The sequence below is a fragment of the Poecilia reticulata genome, chromosome 3 (genome assembly GCF_904066995.2).
Source record: "Poecilia reticulata chromosome 3, P_reticulata-male-v2, whole genome shotgun sequence".
Lineage (NCBI taxonomy): Eukaryota > Metazoa > Chordata > Actinopteri > Cyprinodontiformes > Poeciliidae > Poecilia > Poecilia reticulata.
Genome location: NC_088832.1, coordinates 5,463,346 through 5,491,297, shown reverse-complemented (window position 1 = coordinate 5,491,297; position 27,952 = coordinate 5,463,346). Strand labels below are relative to the sequence as shown.

At 40.2% G+C, this 27,952-nt stretch overlaps 1 protein-coding gene across 2 annotated transcripts in view; it reads right to left on the bottom strand.

The window, feature by feature from the left end:
• Positions 1-271: 271 nt before the first annotated feature.
• The window catches only part of cdh8 (cadherin 8), a 153,541-nt gene continuing 125,860 nt past the window's right edge, over positions 272-27,952 (bottom strand). Inside the window, exons 8-12 of one of the 2 annotated variants that reach the window (XM_008404881.3) lie at positions 19,555-19,691; positions 13,561-13,682; positions 11,557-11,674; positions 6,090-6,341; positions 272-4,290 (exon numbers count right to left, since the gene is read on the bottom strand). In XM_008404881.3, the coding sequence (XP_008403103.1) occupies positions 3,803-4,290; positions 6,090-6,341; positions 11,557-11,674; positions 13,561-13,682; positions 19,555-19,691 (1,117 nt within the window). In that variant the 3' untranslated portion in view covers positions 272-3,802. Of the gene's footprint in view, positions 4,297-6,089; positions 6,342-11,556; positions 11,675-13,560; positions 13,683-19,554; positions 19,692-27,952 lie in introns of both variants that reach the window. The other variant, XM_008404880.3, reaches the window with a different exon arrangement.

Below are 27,952 nucleotides of genomic sequence, written 5' to 3'. Positions count from 1 at the left end.
CTCAAAACAAAGCAGCAATGCATTCACTTTCCTACCCACTAACAGCTGGCATAATGAAGTGATAATTACATACTATCCTATCACGTCATGTAGGATCAATGTGCAGATTCTCAAGATTCAATCAGTCCAGGCACACCGACTTTACATAGCTGTACGTGTTCAACAGTCATGAAGTTGTCAAGACTCACCGTGATGACTGCTCATTATCGGTGAACATTAACTGAACCTGAAGGGCAAAAAGAAAAAAAGATGAAGAATCCAACACATTCAGCAATATTTATAAAAATATATTTCACAAAGTAGGAAACAATACAGGGTGTCTTAGATTACAGTACAGGGAGTAAATAATTGAACATACACATTTATAAGCATTAAAGCACAGTAGAAAATATGATCTGCATGTAGAACTATCCCATATATATTGTTTCGTCTACTAAGAACTGCCAGAATACTGTATCAGTACAAACTGAGTATGCACGCAGCTGTAGTGCCATTGAAATTGTCATTATGTGCAAGAGCTAACGTGCAGAGACAAAACCTACCACCTCATCGAAAGCTAATGACGTTAGCAGTAACTCTATGTACAGAACAAGACTTTTTTTTTTATTGGTATCATACAGTGTGAGCACAATATGCACATAATCTCAATCAGTGTTTTCATTTTTCTTGGGCTAATGTGATCTGCGTTTGCTAAATGAGGTTTGATGTTTGAAGAAAGTCACACTCCTGGGTCCTAATTGGACTGTTGTGCTCAGAGGCTCACTTGTTGTATCCTTGGACGCGGCTTGGGTTGCATTTTATTCTCAATCAACATGTGTCAGAAATGTCTTAGTACCATCATACCGTAATTAATCACTATCAGTAAGTTCCTCTGTTTTGTTTGAGCAACTTTAGAGCTCCAGCGTCCCTGCTTACATCTAGTCTGTGTCATCACTAGGCGTGGGCCGGTGTCAGATTCTCAATACGATAACTTTGAGTAAAATATTAATGATTTTATGGTATAGCACTAGACGTGGTTTGCTGTATGAGAGTGGGGACAATAAGAACACATCAACATTTTAACTCAGTAAATCTAATGGAACTACTGACATTAAAGTTTCATCAGTCGTGGGCAACAAAGAAAGCATCATCAATATGCAAAAGAAGGTGAATATAATGGATGAACTTTCATCCATCCTTTGTCCAACGCCAGTTGCAGTTGGGCGAGAGGCTAAAGAAAACCAGGAGCAGGTTGCCAGTCCATCACAGGCCAACGTAGACACACACACAGATACCTTAAAACAATTTCTTAAGACCAGTTAACCTACCAGTTAAGTGTTTGGACTGTGGGAGAAATCTGGTAAGAACTCAGACACGCAAATATGAGAACATAGTATTTTAGGAAAGTATATTTTGGTAATGACCAAAATATACTTTATGATGTCTCTTTTATGGTGAAACTAGCTGCATGTGTTGCTCAGGTGTCATTTTGACCTATACTTCCACACAGACCATTTTCAACTTTCTGGGGGCCTCCTGCTTTTGTTTGGATGTTTCAATATATTTCTAACGTGATTCAAGTTGAATAATTGACTAGGTGATTCTTGTACTTTCTCTAAAACTAATTCAGCTTCTTTGGCCATGTGTTGTTTAAAATTCAACTCTCATTTTGTCTTCAGTTTCTGGCACATTTCTCTGTTGAGCCTTCCTTTAAATATTTGACTTCCGACAATGCCATATGCTAAACGAAGGCGACGTTCCCACTTCCAGACTTCACTGTTGGTTTGGTTTTGTTTAGGATTTGTACAGGACCCATTTCTTTTCCAAACAGGGTCTGTGCAAAGATATTGGTCTCAAAATACTGACCCAGGCTATATTCTTCAAGTGTTTCATTGACTTCATCAGTTGTCCTGTAGCAAACTTTTGAAGTGACTTTCAGCAGGTTTTTCTTACCAAAACAGGGCGGTTTCAGTTCTCTTTCCCGGTTGTATTTTTTTCCCCATTCCTCCATAATAAATATAGCCAAGAGCACGAGGCTGAGGCTGATTTATGGTACTGTATATACTGTTCCTTAAACTGCTGTATTATTGCCACAATGCTACTTGGAGGAGCATTTATATCCTTAGAAATACGTGTAACCAATGCCATTAGCATGTTTTGTACTAATAGTATAGGTTAGTCCTAGCCTAGTAATTGCAACCAGTCGTTTCTCAATAGTCGAGTGTCCAGACCTTCTGTACAAAGTAAAGCAGTAAAACATAAAATAAGTGGCTTTTTTTTTTTATCCATTTTGATCTTTGGTAACAGGGCCTTTAGAAAAGACATAAATTTGCACTACAACCAGTTCACATCAAATTGTTATTAAATACCAACAGATTTGATCTGACTTCCTGGATTTATGTCTTTTTGCAGCTTTTTCATGGTTAATTTCTCTTCTGTACAATTTTGTGCTACTGTACAATTTAATTCATGGATTAATTTGTTAATGAATTAATTCATGTGGATGTCTTGGGTTGTTACTGACATCTGGTCTGAATTTCACATCAGTAGTCCTACCAGAAACAAAAGTACAGAGGAAAAACATTGATGTGTTCAATGCGTCAAAGGAGACAAAGGTCTTTCAGCCAGGAGTGTGTATTGAAATGTGGGAGAAGGACAGCACTGCATTACTCAATGCTCTGCACAGTCAAAGAAAACCTTCAGATCCAATAGACTTTTAAGCCACAGAACCTCGGCGTACGTTTGTTAAAAGCCAGTGCCGATCATCACCTGCAAGAATTCATGATATGATTTGGCTGCTATTAAACTGTGATCAAGTGTTTCGGAAAAACAAAAAAATGAATGTGAAATCATCTAAACACACTCATTTCAAATAGCACAGGGGGGAGAAATGAAGACTTAAGAACAGATATACAAAAACCGATAGAACAGGAATGAAGAATCAACACGTCTCTTGTCAAAAAACAGTAGATTACAATTGTATTTAATGTTGCTTCTGTAAAAAGAAGGCCTCAAAGTTTCTACATTTCTGTTTTTTGTCTTTATGTCAGTCTTTTATAGGCTAGTAACACTTGCGACCCACACCTGTAGCATGTAAATACAAAGAGTTGTATAAAGCGAGCCTCCCGGGGCTTTCGGATAGTCTAGAAAGGTAGACACCAGAGAACATATCAAATTATGACAATTTCACCTTAAAGCCAATCCTTGGTTAGTCCTTTTGCTTGATTTCCAAACCTTACATACATTCATCATTGTTATGTAGACCAGGTATTGCTTTTTCATTTTTCAGCCCCTTCATCTCTTCTCTAGGGGGCCTTTGGGAGACCCAGATGGTCCCACTGCAGCTTCTGTAGTCCAGCTCGGTGTAAGAGGAGAACAGGGTAACGGTGACCGGTCGATCTTTGCGGACCCAACCGTCGGTTTGGTAACTACCAGAAATGCCAGGGTTTTGTCTGCTACCTGCAGTCACAGCAAATGACAAACACCCGAAGTACTGCTAGACACTCCACACTGAATCTAAGGTACACTCCACAAGAATCTCCTAATAAAGACATTGTTTGGTTCGACAAGTACATTGCGCTTGACCTAGTGGATGACGACTGCTAAACCTCACTCTAAAAAGAATACAAAAAGGTGGCCGCTCTTTGTTATTAATGTTTTTTTTTGTTTTGTTTTTTATTTTTATTTTGAAACACGTTTCTATGAGCCAGCAAACCCTAGCGTTTAATACACAAATATGTCAAAAGCAAAAAAAAGAAGAAAAAAAGAAAAACTTAGAAAGGTCTTTTTTTTTCTTTCCTTTTTTTCCCTAACAGACCAAAGGTCAGGTTTCGCGGTCGCTTTCGCCCACAGAGTAGAGCTCCCCGAGTCTTCTGAAGCGTGGGCCCCACTCTCTGAGATAGTCATAGTTCTGGTCCGAGTCCGACGACGCCGTCTCCAGCGAGCTGAGGGAGCCGGCGACCGACCCCCGGCCCTCGTACCCGTAGATCTGGATGGAGTCGTACGGCGGAGCCGTCGGGTCGTTGTCGGCTTCGTGAAGACGCACGTTGATGAACTCGTCCACATCCACGCCGTTCGGGCCCGAGTGCTGCCCCGCCCGGGGCATGAACTGCAGGTCCGGCTTGATGTCCTTGCGCGGCAGGTAGCCGTTGATGCCGTCCGGGTTCTGCAGCGTGGCGATGTCGAATGCCTCGGTGTCCTCCTCGCCGCCGCCTTCGTCGTCGTAGCGGATGATGTTCTCCCTCACGTCTTCGTCGTCCTTGATGATCAGGGGCTCGTTCTTGTGTCTCCTCAAGGTCACAAATAGTACTACTATTACTGTCCGAAAAAGGAGGTGGAATGGAATAAGAGAACACAAAAACGAAAGGAAGAAATCTCGGTCAAGCTTTACCAAATGCAAAAACTGAACATTTGTATAGACACAGAGCCTTGTAAAGTATCGATGTCTTTTGAAATTCATAAAACTCAATGAATGGATTCTATTGGGATTTACTGTGATGGACCAACACCACACGGCCCAGAAGTAGACAAGCATGTTGTGCTGTAATCAATTTTTTTTTTAAAACTGAAGTTTTTTTTATTTATAGATGTGTTATTTTATGTGTGGTTTCTTTATTTGTAGATGTGTTTTTTATATATATGTGTGGTTTCTTGTAGATGTGTTTTATTTTATATATGTGTGGTTTCTTTACTTGTAGATGTGTGTTATATGCATGTATGTACATATTTCTATTTCAACAAAAATTAAAAATATAAACTTATGCCTTGTGCTTGGTGTATTTTTATTTCTGGGTTATTTTTTATAATTTATTAGGGAGGGGCTTAACCAGGCCTGTAATTATAAAGGTCTAGTGTGTCCAATAGGGAGATATCTACCAACCAATCACATGTAAGTAATGAATTGTGATGTCATTGTTTTTTCATCCAATGACTGACAATGGTCTCCTGTTACTATTCACATGTTAAGTAGAGTCGTTAAGCTGTTAACACCCCTCCCCCGCCCCCCTGCACTTCCCAAACCCTCCTCTCCCCCTTGTAGGATTTCGCATTCGACTGCGGCCGGCGAAACTGCGCTGCCCCACCAACTGTCGATTGCTGTCGATATCTGTCGCTGACTAGCTGCATTTGAGTCAGAATACAGGGTCAAAAATCCCACTTTTCATCCAGTGAAAATGACTGTGAAGTGGAAAAAAATTATTGAAAATGATGAAAAACATGGTGGGTAGTTGTATTCAGCCTCTCTTACTCTGATACCGTAAAGGGGCAGTGTTATTTTTCAGCCACACAGAATCATTTTGTAGCATAATGATTCTGGAACTATGTTAACCTCAGTTGGTATAAAATGCAATATATATCAAATATGACAAAAGAAATTTCACTTAATAATTTTACACCTTGAAATTAGGTGACTGTCTCTTTAAAAATTTCTGCTCTTTCTAAAACTCTGACTTCAGGAAGTCATCACAACATGGCTTCTCTATTAACTCTTTAACAACATTTTTACCAGAACTGAACTGAGAAGTAGATCACATAATGAGCTCCACGGATGCGAAGTTCCACCAGGTGTTTGCTAATTGTTGCTGGCTAGTCTGAAGGAACTGAGTGGAGGAGGGCTGGAAACGCCTCAAAGGTGGGGCTAGGTTCATCCAGGCATTTTGCACAGCCGAATAGTTGCCATGGGAGACTAAAGGATTTCTCAAACATGCATGAAAGAACCAAGTAACACTGCAGATATTTTTTTGGATGAAGGAATAACATTATAACATGACGTAAAGCTAAAAAAACAATGATTTTACATAATACTACCCCTTTAAGAAATGCTGTTCATCAAATCTGACTTTGCTTTTTTGCAAAGAAGGAAGATGAAAAACATCAGTCTGTGAATGTGCATAGCTTATAGAGATATACTCCAGTTGATGATGGGATGTGTGGCTGAGTACATAAGCAGATTGTTTTTTTTTACTCTACTACTAAAATTAAAAAGGAACACCGTAAAACAGAGCAGAGTGTGTGGGTATGACATGACAAAGGAGAGAGCTCAAGTTCAATGGGATGGTGACTTACAAGAAAATGTAAATCAACATCACTTTATAAAAACAGAAATAGATCACCTAGCAAGAGTATGATGCAAGCCAAGATGGCGATGAGCGCCCCCATACTGAGACCGATGGGCAGGACGTAGGCCTCCACGTTGCAGGACTGGACTACTAAATCTCTGCTGCACCCACAGACCCGGATGGTCAGGGTGTTGGTGCTGCTCATCGGCGGATGGCCTTGGTCCGACACAACAATCGGCAGGTAGTAGATCTCCTGCTTCTGTCGTCGGAAGCTATCGTGCTTGGCGACAACGCTGATCGAGTTGTCTGTCAAAGAGGGAGAGAGAGAAAACGGGTGAATTTAGAAATTCATTTTCAGAAAAGGATGTGTGAAAATCCCAGATTCCAATCCCGCTCTCAAACGGTGTGAAGAATCAGTGGCGAGCGAGGGCAAACTAATTTCACATCCACCGTCACCAGGCTTTTAAGAATGTCTCACATTTTATTGCGCCATTTTTCTTTGTTCTCGATTGAGGAATTGTCTGAAATTCAATCGTAGGAAGGCGACGCCCGAGCTCGCTGCTCCTACTGCTCTTTGAAAGCCGTCGGCATCGATGGCGGGACGGCGGCAGGCGACGCCGGCGGAGAGGAGAAGGTGGCACATGTTGACCCAGAAAGGTGCCAGCTGCTCTTTGATGACACTCCTGTGAAGCTGTCTGCTCATTAGCTGGCACTTCTTACCCGGCTCACATTATCAAACACTTGCATTCCCACAAGAATCCACTCCTGGCGATCTTATTGAAAACCTACAAGATGTCTGATAGTCTAACCTTTGCCTCATCGCTCGAGGGCGTGCCGAAGAAGGAGGATGGAAATCACAGGGACTCGTCATGTAGAGGAGAGGGGGAAAAAAAACCCAGAGCCGTGTTGGAAGTTTTGCATTGACAGAAAGAACTCAATCAAAAGACGGAACGCTTCATGATAGCATCACTTGCTTTTGCACAATCTGTAATTGATGTGAACATATGTTCGGATTTATTTTCTTACAAGTGCTGCCACTAAGTGGTACACTCTGCTTTGTGAGCGCCAGCATGCCCTACTTCATTTTATCCGCTCAGCACTCCACACACAGCAGGCAAGGATAAGCTATATCCCGGTAAACTGTTAGGGTGCGTCCCAGTATACAGGTCATCCCCATCGCCTTTGTTAAATACTGTTTGTAAAAATAAAATGAAGCATCTCCTGCCTGTCAGCTCAGCCGCAGACGGAGTTGTGTAGGTTACCTTCAAAACACAATGCTCTTACAAGAACGCTGCTTTTTACTCTTCTTTCACATAAAAGGCCACAAAAACGGTGTTCATTCTCCGAGCACATTAGGTTCAAATGAACACGGCGCACCTTGAAAGTTAAAAGCAGAGCTCCGTTCAGATTAAGGTTTCAGCTATAAAAAGCTCAACGTGGCAGCAAAAGTGACATGGAGTAAAAATATCCAACACAATACGATGACGCAAAAAAAAAAGGTATGACTTAATTGGATTACATTTTAAAGAAAACAGAGAGTGAGGAAAGGTTTATTTTTAAACCTAATTTTGACTTTGTACCACTTCCATACTTAGTTTTTGCTTAAAGGTCACAATGGGATGTGCTTTTGTCCCAGTTAATTCACAAGTGGTCAATTCATACAAATTACATGAAATTGTGAAAAAATAATTATGCTAAAGCAACAAGAAGCGAAATATTCTCAATAGAAATCTAAATTTGACTGAAAATATAACAAATAGTTATTTAACATGTAATGCCTGTTGGTGCATATTCTACACATAATGATATGTATGGGGGCACTTTAGTGTCAACTAGAGGTTAGTTTATGAGTAATTATGTGACAATTCATATTTATATTACATGCTAAAGGTAAAATAATAATCTATGCTTCATTTAGAACCTGTTTAATAGCAAAAACCCACATTTTTAAATATGTATAATTGTAAATAAATCCAGAACGTAAGGGACAATAATTCATGATATTGTGTAGTTTAAAAAATCATGCAGTTACTATTCTGCCTAATAAAATAAAAAGCAAATATTTAAGACTAAATAATATTAAGCTCAAAAAAATATGTTTTTTATATATATATTTTACTAACTTACTTAGAGATAACATTTGATTTAAAAATTAGATTTTCAGTTTAAAAAAAATATTTATAATTGAATTAAATCAATTATGAAAAAAACAAAAAGTGTAAGAGTGCTGACTGACCCAATACCTTCCAGTCCCCGGTGTGCTGCTTCCACCGCTCAACTAAAGGAAAGCTAACACTACATGTACAGGAACTATTAGTGCTTTAAATTAAAATACTATATCTCCCATTGGTTAAACTACAGAATGTCTTAAATTCCTTCTTGTGAATGTCTCTACAGAACAACTGTGTATTGAAAGTTGCAGGAAAACATCTAAAACCCTCAACAATTTGGCTATCTTTTCTTATAAATTTGAATTTTTTGCATCCTTGCCTTTTTCCTGAGGGTTTTTGTCGGTTTTGTTTCTTATAACGGCATGTTGTTGAGTTCTTTCCTAACCAGAGAATGCCGATTCAGAGTATACAGCATCTTGTTTTCAGCTACTCGGAATCTTAGCTATTTTCCCGTTGGCTGACAACCCTTAACCTCTTCACTGAGTAAACCCTACAATTAGATTCATCATCGCAAACAAAAGCCACGTACAGAGGCTGACAGAGGCCCTGCTGCTCTTCACTCAAGTGTCTCCCACAGCTGCCTGTTCAGATAGAAATAGCCACTGGAGTGCAGGGGGATACGGTGCAACGGGCTCCTTTTCTCTGTTTGGAATTAACAACATTATATACAAGTGGCAGGTGTAGTGTGGTGTGGTGTGTTGATGCGCTGCATCGAGTTGAATCGCAACACAACACATTTACTGTGGCTTTAGAAAAGTCGGAGGGGGGAAATGAAGCCGTTTTGTTGTTTGCTCTAATGCAAGCCTGTTCTTTCGTTTGCGGGGGGAAAATTTTTTTTTATGGACTACAGTGCTTTGAAAAATATTCATGCGCCTTGAAATTGTTGCTCGTCATAGCGGAAACCACAGAGATCGAGAGCTGTAATGGGATTTCATGTGATGGATCAACACAAAGTAGTGCATAATTGTGGAAGTGGAAGGAAAATGACGCATGTTTTTGAGGGTTTTTTATTCCTCCCCAACATAAAATACATAAAAGTGTGGTGTGCCCTTGAATTCAACATATCGGAGTCAAAACTTTGTTAAATCACATTTTACTGCAATCCCAACTACGAGTTTTTTGGGGTATGTCTCTGTAAGCGTCGAGATCTAGAGATGGAAATCTTTGTAAAAGATTACAAGCTCAGTCAGATTGAATGGAGAGCAATCGGTGAACATCACTTTTCAAGTTGTGCCTCAGATTCTGCCAGTGGAGTCAGATCTGGGCTTTGACTGGGCTAAATGATTTGTCATAAACCATTCCAAAGCTCAGGTTAGGGTCATTGCCGTCCTCTAAAGTGAAGATTGTTGAAGCCTCCAACAGGGTTCGTATTGTCCTGTAGATCCTTTACCGACTGTCTCTTGACTGCTTCTCTGGCCTGTCTATTGAGGTGGACGGCCAGGTCTAGGTAGGCTTCTAGTTGGGCAATAATCTTTCCATTTCTATGTGAGATGGAGACATTGGTTCAGAACCTAGTCCTACTTCAAATATCTCCATGACTTTCTCCCTGACATGCCCTGCTGTGTTCCTTGGACTCTATAGACCTTTCTCCATTGCCATAATTCACTCTAGCTTGCTAATGTGTGGTGCAGTTCCAGTCAAACTGGTTGAGTCTCCATTGGTCTGAAGTGAGTCTCCCACTCTACATGAGCGGTCCAGAAGATGTGGTCAACGCTCTATGGCTGTCATCTTGCCGCTTGTATCCTTTGCTGTGCATGTTCTCTGAAATCTCTGTATATTCATTCATGGTGGGTTGCCCCATTCAGATGATGCTGTTTGCATTCTTCTATCACGACTGATTAAAAACGTTTGGATCTTAAGGTCTGGCCATAGAATCATCTGTTTGTAGTTTGCCATCTTGCCAGCTATTACGGTCTTGTCACGAACTGAAATTGAAAATGGCGGTTGGGACGTATTTATTGACGTAAATCAATACCCCGTTAGATCCGGCCTGTACCACCCCTGACGTGGTTCCAAAAGATGTGGAAGAACTGTTCAGGATCTGGAAATGCAGACAAATCTGGCCAGGAATGACTGGGGAAGAACTGGTTGAAGCCATGCCCATGGAGAGGTAGTTTATGATGCAGGTTGCTCTCTAACAAAACCTCTGAGGTTTTCCCACAACAGCTGACTTTCAATTACACCCATGCTACCTCCAGTTACTACTTAGGTGACGCCTGAAGAGAATTAGTTGCACTGGAATTTAATTAGAAGCATTAGAGTAATAGGGCTTGAATATAAATGCATCATACATCTTTATTTGCAAAAGCTACTTCAGAATTGCACACTACTTTTATTTAGTCTGTCACATAGAATCCTAACTATTAGAGTACATTGAAGTTTGCGGTTGAAACATGATAAAATGCTAAAACAAACAATTCATTGGTGAGAAGCTATAAAAGATCAGAAATGATAATACTTCAAACACAACCTGCGACCCTTTCTGTTTTATACACAGTTAGCAGATTCACAGGAACAGAACTCAAGTCTTTGTTTCAGGATATTTGCACACATGACAAGAAAAATGGATTTGGTTTGTGCCTCACTTTAGTTGTCGCTGGTTGATATGCTAGAAAAAGAGTGATATGCTTTTCCCTGGCTATTTTTATGCTTCCTGTGATTACCCTGATGCCATGCTCCTGCCCGCTGAGTACCTATTACAAAGTAGAGGTTTTTATTTCAGACAGAAGACAGTGAGTCCACTTTATGACCTGATTTCTATGTACTTTCCTCCATCTGAGAGAGGTTGCTGTAAGTTAGCCTGCAGCTTCTGCAACCAAACAGAAGGCTAGTACCATATGAAGAGGGTTTTTTTTTTTTTTGCCCCGAGCTGAAACATTACACAACGTCATTTGGAACACAGCCTGTTCAGAGCCAGTAGTGGAAGAAAAAAAAAACTAAAGCAGAAAAAGGAGGAATGGAATTAAGACAAGAGAAAATGGCACATAAAGCAATCAGAATATTTAGCCAATAAATGTAGCACCATCTGCCGCGAAACGGCTCCTAGGATGTCACCCTACATTGAGCTGCAAGACTGCCACAGAAAGCCATTTGGATCCCACTCATTTAGTTTGCCTCAAAATGCACTGGGGAGTGAACGAGAAGCTGGTGTCCAAACAATTTCACATCTGCTAATTGTGAGCTACACTGATCCACCAGATTTCATCTGCGGTACGGTTAATACGCCGTGGGCAAGAGACAAGACTTGTACACGGGAGATGGGGGGTGAGGGGAGGGGGAACTCAGAGCCACTTTGGTCGTTCTCCCACCGAAACAGCTGATTTCCAGGAAGCTGATTTGGTTTTCCTCACCTTGGTTGTGTTTGATGGTGAAGTTCGGGTTGCTCTGCATCTCTTGGACCAGGCGGTAGTCGAATCTGTGACCCTGGCTCGGGTCGTCTTTGTCTATGGCGCTGACGGTGTGAATCACCTGTGTTGAAAACAAGACGAGAGGATACACAAAGCAGACGGGGCAAAGCCATTAGAGAACACAGCCTACTCATTCTGTCTTTACCTCTGGATCGCACCTGATGAAATTATGCAAGTCCATAATCGGTTCATAATTGGAACCGATTATGGACTTACTTACACTATATAAGTGTCTTTTTCTTTTTTCATAAGAAAAGGAACATCAGGTGGAAGCATTGAAGCAACATCTTAAGAAACGAGGAAGGACATTCAAATTTGGGAGCAAAAAAAATCTTCCAAACACACTATGGATGTGAGAAAAAATATTTGCAAGGTATATAAACATGACAAAGGCCATATTAAAGGGTAGAGCTGGACCCTACTAGAATCAATAAAACCTTTAAAAAAAAAGACCATCTGTGTCAGGAGGAATGGGCCAAACATCCAGTAAACTATTAGAAGATTGTGAACGGATACCCCAAAAATGTTTTACGCAGCTTAAAAAGAAATATCTACCAAATACTAAAGAAATGTTTGTAAAGTTAGACATTAAAAGTATTAAAAAATTCCCTAAAACTATCCATTCATTCCAAGAAGACCGGAAAATGTACATAAACTAAACAGTGAAGTCACAGCAAAAGAAATAATAAAACATTTTGAACCCTTGATCACAATATAAATGCACAATTCAGAAGTGGAGCAGCTCAAACGTGCTAATGTCAAAAGAGACAAAACAACTTCACAATTGTGGTGTTTGAATGAAATAAGAAACGCAACTAAAATCAGACATGAATACGTTTGTTCACTCAATAAGGCATTAAAAAACGTGCCTCCTCCATCACTCTCCATCTACTTCCTATTGCCATCTTCTTTGTGGTTTGTGCCAGTGGCAACGCCCGCTTATTGATTATCTGAATTGTTTGTTGCTAAAAAATAGTTTCCATTGCAGTTTTGCAAAATAAACCAGTTTTGACAAAACCAAAAAAAAAAACCTCATCATATCGCCAGAACTTTTTCCTAATTTATTTTGTAAACGTCAATTTCCTCAACAATATAGTGAACTAAAACGCAGCCATAGTTTACAGACATTATGTGACATTTCCATGAAACCACCTACACTTTCTCACATTTACCACCACATAATTTATTTTTATTTTTTAATATGCCAGCCTACATGGCAAAACAGAAAACAGGGCTTAGCTTTGGGTTTTCCCTGGCCCCAGAAATATTTCACAAATCCCTCTCTGTGAACCCGATGCCGTCTTCTCTCGTGAGCTGAATGTATGGCTGCACTCCTACTGCTTATTCCTGAAGTTTATGAGTATTATCAGTGAGCTCCTTTCCAGCTTGACACACTTTCAGGCTCCTGGACCTATCTGTTAATCTGTCCTCACGGGTCTTCCCAGGTTGTACGTCCCGATGATTGATTGGAAATTTAAATTCGGGACCTGCAGGACAGTTTCTCTTTTTCTCCGCTTCCTTTTTTCCCCCCTCTTCTTCCCCCTTTGAATAAAGCTCCCTATTGTACGTACACAGTTGCTCTGAATGAGGGCGATTGATGAGAAGGAGAATACTAAGTACTTGTCCAGGATTTTTTTTTTTTTTTGGCTAGGGAAAGCATTGTGCCATCTGGAGGAAGACATGAAAGACAGTCTTGAATTATGATCCCCTCTGATCAATCCTGACTGCGCTCATTTTCCGTTCGCTCGGTGCGCGCCGTGTCGACGGAGGCCTGTTTCAGAGAGAAAAGGTCTGTACTCCCACCTCTGTGGTTTCCCAGTGAAATAAATAGGCTATAATTCATTGTGGCCAATCATTACAGGGGAGGAGAGGGAGAAAAGGAAAAAGGACAGAGAGTAGGAAAGTGATAGATCGCTGCTTTGATGAATGAGTCATTTCTTTCCTTACCTGTCCAGGTTTCCCATTTTCGCACAGATAGGCCTCGTATTCAGTGGCAAACTCAGGGGCATTGTCGTTAATGTCCATTACTCTGATGGCCACAATTGCTCTTGATATCTGACTGTGGTTTCCTATTATGGTTCAATAGACAGATGGATGGGAAGGGAGGGAGGATGAAAAGAGGGAGAGAGTAGAGGAAAAGTAGTAGTGAATAACCAGGAATCGGAAAAAAGAGGCTTCACACAAACAAGGCTCTGCGTGAAATTCGGCTGCATGTATTCCGCAACCTGGTTTTAATTTATTTTTATTTGCTTTGTCTTCGTTTGTTCTGTTCCCCGGCTTCTGCGAGAACGAAGGACGAGGCAATCCATCTCCGTTTCAGCAAATACAAACGATGCGAAAATGAAAATAAATAAATAAAATAAAACATGCGGGCATCAGATTTTAAAATGGTTTTAGAGAATCCCCTGTACACTACGATGTTTAAAACATGAGGAGTAAAATCATGCATATTAAGGAGCCATTTGTAACTCAAGTCTGGAGAAAAAAAACATAACAAGAAAAGGCCATTTAATCAGATGAGGTTTCGAGAGGAAATATTCATCACTGATAACTGACGGTCGCTTTCAAGAGGCCCGGTGAATTTATTTATTCATCAGTGGAGCAACTGGCAACTTTTCAAGCAGTTAATTATTCCTTTAACACCAAAAGAAAGCTTCCCCCACCGGAGCCAATGAAACTTCTTTGAGTTCAATTATTTTGTTGATTTTTTTTTTTACCCTTTTGTCTGAATTCATGTTTGTACACAGCAGTTATTACAATTGACTTACATATAGTTGCTAGGCTAATTTTTTTTCATTTAGGGAAAGTTTCAGCAATTTTTACCCATACCACAAGAAAACCCACAAAAGCAAAAAAACAAAAACAAAACAAAATGAACAAAAAAACGATCTTGCTAAAGGACTTTGAGTTGAAATATCGAAGGTTTTCAGAGGCAAATTATATTGGATTGTGGATGTAAAACTTGCCGGGGACAAACTATTTTATTAGAGTACATTAATTAGACCCTTGTGGATGTAAAACTATCCTTTTTGTTCAAGATTGCTCTGTTCTGTCAATGATATGAGGCTTCAAGTGATGAGTTGGAAGTTATTTTGCGTTTCCAAGTGTTTTCACAAATGCATTAACTTTGTCTACAGTTAAGATTGTATTCTGTATTGGCATACACCACTGGAATCTCAAGAATCTTAGATTTTTAGTAAAGTACAACAGAAAGAGCGTTACAAAAAACAAAAAATCTCCCTCCCTCAAAAAAACAGCTAATGTTCTTAAGTCCCACCCACAGGCCATGAGTATGCTAATGTCTACTTTAATTAATGCAATATTTAAACTAACAGACTTTTTGAAAATCCTTGATAAACATTGTAGTTACTGGAATCCAATGTTTTTAGCTCAACCAGTGCGGTTTTCTAAGCAGAAACAACTAAAAAAAATGCTACCTTTGTCTCATTAGCTTATACAGCTAAGCGCTACCACGTTGAGCTAGCCCACAACCCTGTTTAATGTGGTGGTTGCTACTTCAGGAAGACTCGAATTTAGCTATTTTCAGTACCAGTAGGGTGTTTAAAACAGAAGAAAGATGAAGTACAGCTTTCTTTTAAAAGACACATAGCTGTCTAGCTGGTTATTCATCCTGCTACAATAGAGTGCTTGATATTAGCAGGTACTCGTCATGTTGCACCTTTGCTTTTTCTTTTTGGATGTTTTTTGGTGTGGAAAAGAACCGTCTGCCACAAATCAGCTATTTGTGCCCACTCTTGGGATGTTTTGTTAATTCAATGAAGGAGCTAATTGATCCTGGGCGCAATTCCATAGATGCTAGCCAAACTAAACCTCTAACGTTGATTTTAGAGGTTTAGCTTTTTTTTGTTGTTCCTTTCAACCTCTCCCTGTTATAGAAAGTAGAGCTTTAGAAAAGCTGGCAGTGCTTTGGAAATCTTTGAGTTTACATGTGTCCTCTATGAGGAATAAAGCTATCAGGCTAATCACAAATTCCAGACGCTAAAAACAGTTTCAAATGTCAACTCTGAATCATTCCGTCTGCCTCACAGCGACTGCTCCCTCACATGCACAGTCAGACATCGTCTCTGCTTCTTAAATAAAAAATTAATGACCTCTTAGCAAGGCTGGATAAAAGATGTTGAGCGCTGTTTAATTATAGCTCTTAAATAGAAATTGGAATCAGCAGTTCAAAGCTTTACAAAACCCAGAGATCAGAAATCAACCAACAACCTCCGTGCATCTATCTTTAAAAAAAAAAAAAACGGGTGAATTTGAACAAACTGTTGAGTTTTAAAAAAGCCTGTATATTTTACTACTATAATACTATACATCCTATAGTACTATTAGGGTGCTGCTGGTGCATTTGTTCACTGTACCAGAGAATTTCACATAGTAACAATAGACTGCATTACGAGGACTTGACAGGGTTTGATAGTTACACACCATGAGAGGAGTACAAATGTCACAGTGGGCATATATGACTGCCCCTAGAACAGATTATTGTCACCAAGATGGATCACACCGAGGGAGGACTATCACATCACCGAGCATTACAGAACCTGATGACATCTCTGTCTGCATGCAGACACAGGTACAGGAACCCCAAAGGAAACTTATCAAATGGAAATCATTTGGTACACATGCAGACCACCTATGGTTCTGTAAATGATTCAGTTTGGCAGATTTATAACTGGCAACACACACAAGTGGAGGCATCACGGGTGTTTTATTTCTGCCCAATCAAGCATGGGATAAACTAGAAGAGCAGCTCCAAAAATGTACATCAGCAGCAGTAATCGTTAACGTAGGAAAATAAAAAGTGTCGTAAGAATATTAAAAAACATTTCTACAAAAATTACACAGCCTGCATCTCATTAACCTAACACACTACCATGCTGTAGAGCCATATTTAGAACATTCAACACTCATTTTTATCACAGTTTTATTTTATTTTTTTTTCATTTCTTTAGCACTTACATATGAAAGGTTTCACATAATGACCTGTACTATAAGTACAGTAGACCCCCTGCCTATTCATGGTTCAGTATTCACAGATTCACCTACTCACAGATTTTCTGTGACAGTAACTTTAAACTGTTTCTGAAAATCTCACCTATTTGTAAGTTTTTGTGCATATTCTCCAAAGTACTTAAAAGAAAATACAACTAATGAAGCTGAAATTTCTACGCGCAGTACTCCATCACACACTATTGGCTGGCATTTGGTAGGCAGCCAATCCAGGAGGGCCATTCATTTTCCTCTATGCTGACTGGCTGTATCCCCAACAGTTGAAATAAGAAAGACTGTAGTTATTAGCTTCTGTGGAGCTGCTAATTACCACAAACATCTTCTTTTTTTTTTTTGGCGAAAAATGAGACAGCCATGAACATGTTACCACACATACTGCATTAATACAATTGCAGACGGAGGAATCCTGGGATTAGTCGTTTTTATCTGCATTTCCTGTCTTTCAACAAAAGAATGAAACCAAAGCGGAGAGCGGGGGCCCTGGAAAGTCGAGGCCTGCCGCCTATCTGGAAGGCAAGTTGAAAAAGAGGTAAACAGCGAGGTGAGTGGAAACTGACAGTCAGATAGACAGTGATAGATGGATTAAAGTGGAGAGAGAGGAGGGGACCCGATCCCCACCCACCCCTTCTCCACCCTCCCTCAAGCAGACAGGGAATAGAATCTGATTAGTCAGACGTCAACTGGTGCGAGGCGGCAGAACGAGCCTCAGTTTGGGTGGCAAATGGCACCGGGACAGAGCCGGGGAAACACATCTATTCCCTTTCACGCCAGAGGAGACACCGCCTTCTACTCTCCGAGCGTGAAGAATAGCAAAACCGTCGTATTCATTTTGGCAAATTCCTATTAGGTGCTTTTAGAGATGCCACTATCTCAAGCCACAGTTACTTTGCCAAGGGGCATGAAGACATGCCTGCAGTGTACGGGGGGGGTGAGGGGGGGAGTTCACGACGTGACAAGGCGACGGGGGCTTATCGAGTGAAACACATTCGGCTCGCTCAAAAGGGGGCGCCGCGTCGATTGCGGGGAATTCGTCTTTAACTCCACGGCCAAAAACATTGTGACAGTGTTTGGGGCTTTGATTTATTCCAACAATTAACAAGTGTTTCCTTTGATTAAAGGAAGAACGGGACGGGACCAGAGCGAGAAGCAAGGGAGAGATACGGCAGAAGCAGACAGAAAAGTTACAAGCTGAGTCAATTTCTATCCCAATAGCTTAAAGGGGTACATTAAGCTTTATCACATCATACAGCCCCCCTGAAACAATCTGTATGCAAATAAAGCCTTGCGTACGGTTGAAGCTGTTTGTAGCTCTGCCGGCAAGATTTTCCACATCGTCAGTGACTTTTTTTGTGCTTCGCAGATGTTCTTTAATCTGTAATGGATGCCTGGCGTTTGGAGCAATCCACTCTGGAGCATGTCTTTAAAACAGTCTATTTGATATGTCTTAATGTTATTGCACTTCCACAAATTGAGCGCTGGGCCGTTTAATTCAATCAAAACTCAGCAAATTAACGCGTTTAATGCCTCTGCGGAGTCACGGGCTAATTGTTTGTGCCGTGCTCCCGGAGCGGTTAAACTGTTTAACGGAGGATTTCCAGCAGTAGGTCAGCGGTTCCTTTAGCTGAGAAGAGTTAGAAGAGAAAAAAAAGAAAAAGAAGAGGAGAGAACATGCTCTGTCTGTTTTTTAAATCTTGCATGCCGATGTGTGTCTAATTGCTGACTTGCAGATCGGACAATGGGATGAGAAACACTTTTAGCTTGTTTTTACAAATTAATTAGGAACATAGAGTAGAATATATTCCTACTTCAACATCTACAACTACAAATAAACACTTAAAGTATTTTTTATATATGTTCACCTTCGATGAGTAACTAATTCAAAATGAACCCTAAACTAATTCTTGTTTCAACGCCTTAAATAATAAGGTCTTCTTGTATTCATTTATTTGCCCATTGATTTTTCATTACTCTTTACTTTAGACTTGATGCAGTTTTTCATTTCCCACTGACTTTATTGTCAATCTTTTGCTGTTGGACCTTCCAATCAGTGAAAAACTGTCATCAATTGTGTTTTATTATGTAAGATAATTGTAACTGAAAATAAGATGCTCATTTTTCAGTAAGACAACTTTTTTCATAAAGATACATCAAGTTAGTATTTGATACAAAAGGATATATTTTTTATAAAGTCTAAGCTAATATTAGAAATTAGGATATAATTATTTGAAAATAAAAGTAGATTAAACATACAGCTCTGCATTTGTAGTGCGGTTCTGTGAAGTTATCAGTAATAGTTTTTTTAATGCAGTAAAAAAGCTTAGCCAATGTAAATGCATCCTGAAAGTGGTGGAAAGCTAAGAAGCTAAGCAGGTGTACACAGCATCAATCTGCCTCATGAGCTAATATGAATAAAACCTTGGCTGATTCGGACTTCGGTCCCAAGGTTTTCTTTTTTGTTTTTTAATTGTAAACTTTTAAGTTTTTCTCCACGTCTTTTTAAATGGGTTCCAAAGGGAAAATTCAATAATGTGGACTAATGTGGACAGTGAACATGGTCAGGTTTGCTCAACCTCTAACCTAACCGATAACCTCAAATGAGTAGAACTTTTTTCTCTCTCGTTCTGCAGGCGTAGCTGCAGACTGTTACAGTGTTCTCTTCTATTCTCTCTATTGTTCTTTCTCTTTACTCTGATGCAGCTGATCTGGTGCATTGACTCCTCGTCCTTTTCCTACACATAAAACTATTTCCAAAAATAATTTCACATAACTTCCCTTAATTCCCTTTAACTGGGATAAATTTGCAGAACGTCTTCTTCAGATATTTCAAAGCATTTGGAAGTACACAGCCCTCCATCAGGAGCTAAGTAACAGCTTTGTGTGGCACCAGGACTCTCCCTGCCCTCCCCTACTTACTGACTTCTGTAGCGGTTACTGTGATGTTGTGCCACATATCCGTCTCCCGGTCCAGCGGCTTGGCCAGCGTGATGTTCCCGTCGTCCACGTTGATGTTGAACTGCCTCTCCAGATCCGTGTGCCGATCGATGAAGTACCTGCGAAGAAAAGCAAACATCAGAAATTCGAGCCGGACCGCTGGAGCGAGCAGCTCCGCTCGAGCGTCTTCTCAGGTCCTCCGGTTGCAGCAGCCGACGGTGAACCCCACTCATCGAGAGAAACCTGTAGATCAATGGGCATTTAAAACGCCGACAAATCAATAATTATCATCTGAGGAATAATTATGGCCTTCACATGAGCAGCACGGCAGCCTAACGACGTCTCTGAAGCGCTCCATTTCCAATCACACACACTCACACACAAAACAAAGCAACCATTAGCACATGTGAGCGTGTGTCAGGGTAAGAGATGTGCTGCTGTTAACCCTGTTTGGCATCTCCCAACACTCAATGGCTCCCAAAGGCTTTGAATTAATGAGTTAGGACAGCAAAGTGTCACACACAACACAACGGGGTGGGTGTGAGGGGGGCTGCGGGAGAGAGGGTGGGGAGTGATAATAGATAGAATTGAGATTAACCAATGGCCTGTGTGTTAAGAGTGTTCTTGTTTGGATTTTAGCAGCAATGTGTTGATTTTAGCCAGGGGCCGTTATGGGATTTTCACAGTTTGAGAAGCTTAAGTGGAAAAAAAAAAAAAATCCAGGTTTCAAGGTAGTAAACAAAGGTTTTCAATCAAAATATACCATATCATGTATATAAAAACAGCAAAAAGCAACAACTATGAAAGCTGCAGCTGGAATAACACACAGCTTGTAAGAGTCTAGTATGTCAGATTTCTTTTCTTTTTTTCTTTTTGTGGCGTTGATACTAAAGCCAAAAATACAGAATACTCATTTAGTTTTTTTTTTTAGCATATTATAAAGTAGAGCAACCTATTTCTGCTCACTGCCTGGCAATAAGACAACTACTACCCCAGTGGTGGGCATACTTCCACTAATTGTGAAGCTAAGTTTGTGGTTCCCCCTTGAGCGGTTTTGCTAACTTTCAGCATATTTAGCACATACACCTTCCCCTAAAATCACTCTCGCGGATAAATGTTAAAGAATTGATCAGAATTAGAAATGACCAAAGTCAAGCATGGATTTGGATGGAAATTTGGACCTAATGCCAATCAGCAGCATTACTCAGTGAACAAACTTCAGAGAAATTAAAGTGTCTGTGACATTTAAAATACATAGTTAGGTGTTGTATTTATATGTATTTGATTTTGTTACACTGGTTTAGATTAAGGCTAGATCTAAAAACTGGTGGTGGGCAGCTAATTTCTCAGCTTTCGTGGTTTTGCTAACGTCAACAAACACTTCATGCACTTAGCTTAAACCAAATTCATGCTTCCAGATAAATTCTAATCCGCTAATTTACTTGGCTCTTTTGTAAACTTTCAGTTGAGTAAAGTTTGACATCTGTAGCTGTAAGCAATTCTACAAGCACTTGGACATTTAAGTTAAAGAAACTTTATTGAGTAAGTTAAAGTTACAACAAACAAACACATTAAGTAGACAGACAAATACAAACAACCGGAGGTGTTATTAAACACATACATCCAAAACTTCCCCCTATCAATTGTTTTAAGAGCCTTTCTGTTTGTACTGCTCATTTCCTCCACTGTGATGCAGTGCAGGAAATTACATTTATTTTGTACCCAGAATGCATCGCTGCAGAACAGTCAACAGTTTAAAATCCACTGATGATCTGGGATACTTTCTGACTAAAGCCCTTTTGGGTATCAACAACTCTGAATTTAGCTCTTTAGCAATAGCTTCTGCTATATACCACTTTAGTATAGCTCTTTAGTGTTAGCGGGAGCAATGTTCAATATAGCATGTTATAAAGTAGAGCAACCTACTCTACTGTGTTTTAGTTAGCGGTCCCACCACTGTAGAAATCTGACTGGACATATTTTCATCTATGTAGAGCTGTTAGTCTTATGTTTATACTGTTTTAAAACTGCAGTTAGCAAGCTAAAACTAGCATTTCTGTTTACAATTCAACACAGCCCGAGTAACCAAGCAGCTAGCCCAACTAAGTAACCAGCTCATATCATTTTACTCCAACTGTTGGACCATAGCAACAATGGGAAAAAAAACAAGTTTTTTCCTCTGTTGATGGGAACATTTTTATTCCCAGGTGGACATTTTCCAACAATTCAGATCTGTGAGCCACTGATTTATTTAGTTTACAACTTTAACACAAGGGAGGGTAGAATTTATAAACTCTACAGAAAAACACTGAAGCAGAGGATATGTAATTGGAACGCACAAAATAAAAAAAATAAAAAAAAGGAGGATTCTTCCGGAGCTACTTGAAGGTGTGAAATTGCTCTTTCATGTTGGAGCGCGCACGGCCGCCAATTCCCGGGACAAGCCCACACGAAAACTGGCTCAAAAAGAATCTGTCATTATGGGTCATCTTTGGTTTCCACACGTCGCGCTCACCATTGTGCGCGGCTGTCACAAACAGCCTACTCGCCACTGGAAAAGAAAACAACAACCAAAAAACAAAAATACACACACACGCATGTAGCCGCAGTGATTCACGTGAGCTAATTACACCGTGTACTGCACAACTGTTTCCAAGCCCCCCCCCAATTTCCTCTCCTCCCCCCAGGATGACACGCTGTCTCCATTCATCTCGCGCCGTCTCACTCTCATGTCCCCCTTCACAGTCGTCACCTTTTTTTCCTGTTCAATCCAGATGGGTCTCGAGCTCTTCCCATTGCAGTCCCACTCTCACACACACACCCTTTCTAACACTTGCACCCTGCTGCCCCCTGTTTTCATTTTTTTTCTTCCTCAACCTGGGTTTCATACCATCTCACACTGGAGCTGCTCATCCCTATCAGCGCAGACCTGTTGGCAGGAGCTCGGCTGTATTTTACTTGAAGAAATAGAAAAAAGAGGGGGTGAAAGAGGACAGAGGCGAAAAGCACAAAAAAAAAAAAAATTGGTGAAAGAACAGCTGACAAACTCTCAACAACTGTTTATGTGAAGGAGGGTGCTGCTTATTCAAGAATGGCAGGGAATGAAATAAATAAACCACTGGCCCAGATTCCAATTGTTGGGGAGATGTACCGAGGCGTGACATTTCCATTTTTGAGATGAAATGGTGTAAAATCCTCCAGACAGCAGGGCTGGTAGAGGTCCATGAGGATCCTCCGCCTCACCCCCCAACCCGCATCCCCTCTGTCTGTGCCCCAACACTTCCCAACCCCTCCACCCTTACGCCCTGCAGACGCAGAGCACTTTCAAGACGGGCAGACAGCAGCAAACCACCTGGGAGCAGCCGCTCTCCTGCAGACTGAGTGGATCCCAGTCAGGCTCTGACAGCCTCACGTGGAGGCAAGGAGACAGACCCTGAAATGTTCTGCCACCTGTCACTCATGCTGACAACGTGACGTGAGAAGAATTAAAAGCAAAAAAAAAAGAAGAATTTTTTAAAAAATAATTTCAGGGTTTACAGACTGCTGGCCTGCGTCGTTGCCTCGTTTCTCTCTCTGGACGGAGCCATTAAAAGCCGATCGGCGAACATGCTAAACGGGCAACTGAGCCCAAATGTTTTGCCCCTCGAATGACTCAGTGTAGATCTATTCAGCTTCCTCCCATCTTAAGGAAATCAGAAAGCCTGTTGTAAAAGCTGCTCTTTTTTGTAACCGTGGAGATGTTTTTTTTTTTTTTTTTAATTTACATTTCAATGCACAGCTTTCCTCCCAGACTACTTGTCAGTTAAACAGCATGGCCAGGACGTCTCTCCCGGTTGGAGCTTCTGCAGGTTGCAGTCTTTAAGCCTCATTAACTATGCCGCCTGTCAGCATCTCACTTAGTTTTCCATCAGAGCTTCTTCTTGATAAAAAACTTCTAGTCTCTCTGTAAAAATAAGTAACTTAACAGGCAAAAAATGTGCATCCCATATTAAAGAGCATATAACAAAGGTGTTGCATTGAATTCTATATTCAATTCAAATTCTAAGGGAAATGTTACTGTCTCTGGTAGCAGTCAGTCATGCAGCACATCTGAAGAGGCCTCTGACTGAAGAATGTTGCTGTATAACAGTTTTATGACTACAATGATATGCTAGTAGCTCAGGTTCTGATGATATTTCACAGTGAAGTCCTGGATGACATCATCAGTTGGCTAGCACGGCTAATCCACCTCATTTGCTTTTGCCGCTCCTCTTTACTAGATGGTTTGAAAGTTCTCCTTCTCTCTCTGCTTTTTGGTATCACGAAGCCTCATTTTCAACTCCTCTGGGATTTAATGTAAAGCTTTCACATGTTAAATTAGGATTACACAGGACTGACCAGCACAATATCCCAGTTTTCTGATGTAAAATGTAAATGATTTATAGTTTTCAGAAAGTGATACAAGCAACAAAATAACTAAATAAATACAAATGTGTATTTCAATCTGGTCCCTCTGAGTCAATACTGTGTCTCTCTCTGCTCTCCTCTTATAAAATTTGACACTAGATGAGTTTTCACTAAGTTTCTACATTTAGCAGGGTAAATTTCTGAGACTATTATTATCCGCCTTTGCATTTCCACTGCATCCACTGGGGTAAAAAGAAATTGCCAGGGTAAAAATTCACCCCAGAAAAAGGTCCTGTAAGGGACGGTGGAATATATTTGAGTCATTGTAGTTAAAAATAGTTTAAACCTTAGCTTTAACCGTAATAGAGAGAAAGTTCAACAGTCATCTGTGGAGACGAAGGGAACAAAATCTGACTTAAATGAATATTTGAAGATTTTAAATTGTTTTGTCCTAAGATACAAATGATATGAAAAAAATGTGTGATATTTAAGGAATATTTACCAGACCCTTGTGCTCCTATGACATGTGTCTTTCAGGCTACAAATGAATCAATCATAATCAAGTTCTGCAGTGCATACTCCGTGAAACGATCGCAAAATTAGGGTGGGAACATGAGGTTTAATCCCAACTGTAGCTCTAATTACGGCACTTAGCTATGAATGTTCATCAGGTGTCGCAACATGTAATAACAATGAAGCAACGTACACTGTCCTGACATGGCAGAACACTCCCTATATCGGACATTTTGTATCGATATTGATACAAAGTGTGGATAAATAGAAGAAACACATTTCAGACAGGTGATGACACCTGATGCTTTACAAATGCATCAAATGCATTTGATGAAAATCCATTTGATGCAAATGCATTTGTCATGCAAATGCAAATGCATTTGCTTGACAAATGTGGTCTTTTGTAGCCAGTTATTCCAAATAAAAGCATTTCTATCTTCATCACTCTGAATCTGTTAAGCGCCTAACAGACACTCAGCCTATCTCCTCCCAATGAGCAGCCACTGGAAGTTTAAAACTCTGCTAACATGGGTGAGTACATCCAGAAAAAAAACAAAAAAAAACAACCTCTAGCTTACAAGTCAAACAAAAAAGTTCAGAAGAGTTCACGCTGTCTATGAGACAGCATGAGAAGAAAAATGGGAATGTCTAAGGATACCACATGCTAGCTGTGGGAACGCTAGCTGTGGGAACGTTCCAACCTAACACTATGATGCTGATGTTTAAGAGCAACTTAAAAACGTGTATCCAAAACAGTGAAGTCGTAAACCTCCCAGGTTGACATAAACTAACGTTATCCGTTTAAATATTAGTTTTACAAACACAGACAGGACCACCACATGCTAGCTGTGGTAATGCTGCAAGCTAACACTACGACTCGAAGAGATGATCTGTTCAGCAAAGTTCTGAATCTCGCAACGCTACAATTTACTGAGGTACAAATTAACACAGAAAAATGCTAATCAGCTGACAACTCAGTCGAAGTCGGTTATTAAATAGTGAACTAAGTAGTTATTCGTCTTTATCGGTCTATATGCCATTGGATATATAACATACAAGTGTCCTACTCTATGTTTGCGTTTGTGCTGCAAGTTTAAGCAGCTAGGAGAACATAGTGTCTTTGGACTATGGATATATATTATTGTTTGCACCCAGTGGTCCTAAAATTTGGAGGAGGGGGGGAAAGATCAAGCCTACTTTTTTATTTGTTTTTATTTTTTGCCCATAGAGAACAAAATGCCCGTGACATTCCTGCTTGTTATTAGGCCAGTAATTCCTCCGGGAGGATCACAGATGTAGGACTAATTTAGCCGTATCCTGAATGCTGACCATTTATGTTTGTACACCGTATTTTATTCAGGTTGGCTCCCAAGCCAGAGGGAGGGTCCAAACTAATCTATGTAGAACATCAGAAAAAATATGAAAAAAATATTACCAGAAAGGAATGTACCAGTGGGAGAAAAAAAAAAACATTTTCTTTTTCAAACCTGGCTCATGTACTTGAGTGCTTGTAATACCATATGCTGCATGTCAGCTGTCCACTAACATAGCCTAGAAACAAGCTATTATGTTCCTAGAAATCCACACAGAAACAGGGAAGGGATGAGGGTCGGGGGGAAGAAATTAATAAAAAACAGAGGGAAAAAATACCAGTATGGTCAATAGTTTTGGTAGAAATTAAACTCACGGTTTCTTCTTTAAAACCCAGAAGTTTCTTTCAGATAGTCCTAGAGACTGCCAGATGTCACATTGCTTTTTATCTGTTATCAGTCAGGTAGAAAACGAAAGAGCACAGGCTCTGGGGAGAAACAGCTCTGGGGGAGTATTTCATGAGAGCACCTGAAAGGTTATTGGTTGGATGCATTAAGTACAGCTGAGGGGTTGTTTGTCTCCTGAGTGGAATGAGGACATGGCAGCCCACCAGAGCACTCGCCCGCGAGTGTTTTAGATGCAGTCTGGCTTGGCCTGGTCCGGGAGGCGGGGTGGGGGGATTAAGACAGCGAGCGATTCTAATCAGAGGGGGTCGAGTCGAGAGCTTTCACCAATAATAGCTGGACAGCATCAACAGTAATGCTGGTATATATTCCAGGTGTTCTTCATGAACAGGTCAGTCTTTACAAACTACTGCTACTGTCCAGGAAACAGAAAAATATGTTGTCTTAAAGGTCTAGTATAGATTAAGAAGAAAAAGTAAATTGTTTGCCTTTTTTTATTTATTTTTTTGAAAGTTTTTAATTGAGATCAAAAGTATCTCTACCCCTTGTACTTTTCAACTTTTATTTATTTATTTTTTCCATATTACAAATTTAAGCTTTCGTATATTTTACTGGGATTTTATTTGATAGACCAATCTAAAGTCGTTTATAATTGGAAAGAAGAATGAAAATGATGCATAGTTTCTTACATTTTTGACATACAAAAATTAGGGACACTAATTTAAATTGATTTCAATTAATTACGTACATCGATTTCAATGGGTAAAATTTTACCCTTTGTATCTAAAGCTTCCAGCTCAGGACCTTTGCATACAAAAGTCCTGAGCTGGAACCTTTGCATTCAGGTGTTTCTGGTACACCCGTATATCCGACGGAGAAGTAACATTTGCGAACAGTAACAGACAATAAAGCTGCTTATCTTGGCCCAATGGGGTTCATTTTTCATATTTCTATGAAGGTTTCATGGATGATCAGGGGTTTCTGAAACACTGGAAAGCTGAATGGTTAGAATAACACTTTACTCCAGTCTGATAGCTGACTAACCTAAAAGACAAATTAAAAACAAAAATATCTTTGTATTGTTGAGCTCATATGTCCGTTTATTCAATAGCAAAAAGAGGTTTTGAATTGAGAAAGTTCAGTCAAAACTTTCATGAACTTCCAATCGTTGCAGTAACAACTTGGGATTATGGGAATGTGGGCATTCACATAAACCCGCCGACAGACACTCACACCCTGTGCTCCCCTATGAGCAGCCGCTGGAGGTTTAAAACTCCAACATGGTGAGTACATCCAGAAAAGAAAAATCTCTTTAGCTGACAAGTCAAACAGCAAAGCATTCGGAAGAACTTTGCCTATGAGGCACTTGGACAGGAAAGAAAGGGAATGCAGAAGGAAGCCACATGCTAGCTGCTGTAATGCTACAAGCTAAAGCTACGGCACTGATGTTTGAGAGCGGCTGAAAAACGTGGGCAAAGCTCCTATATCAACCGTGAAGTAGTAAACCTCTATCTATCCCAGCTCTACAGACGCAGATGGGAAAAGGCTAATCAGCTGACGACTCAAGTCAGTTACTAAATAGTGAAGAAACAAAACAAACCAGTCTAAGCTACTCTACTGCTATAGTTGATCACAAAGAAAATAACATACATAATTACCAGAAAGAAATTGTACAGAGCAGCTGCTAAATACATCTACATTGATCATATTCTTGTTTACGTTAAAAAGAAAAGGTTTTGTAATCCACAGACTCATGATGGTTTGAA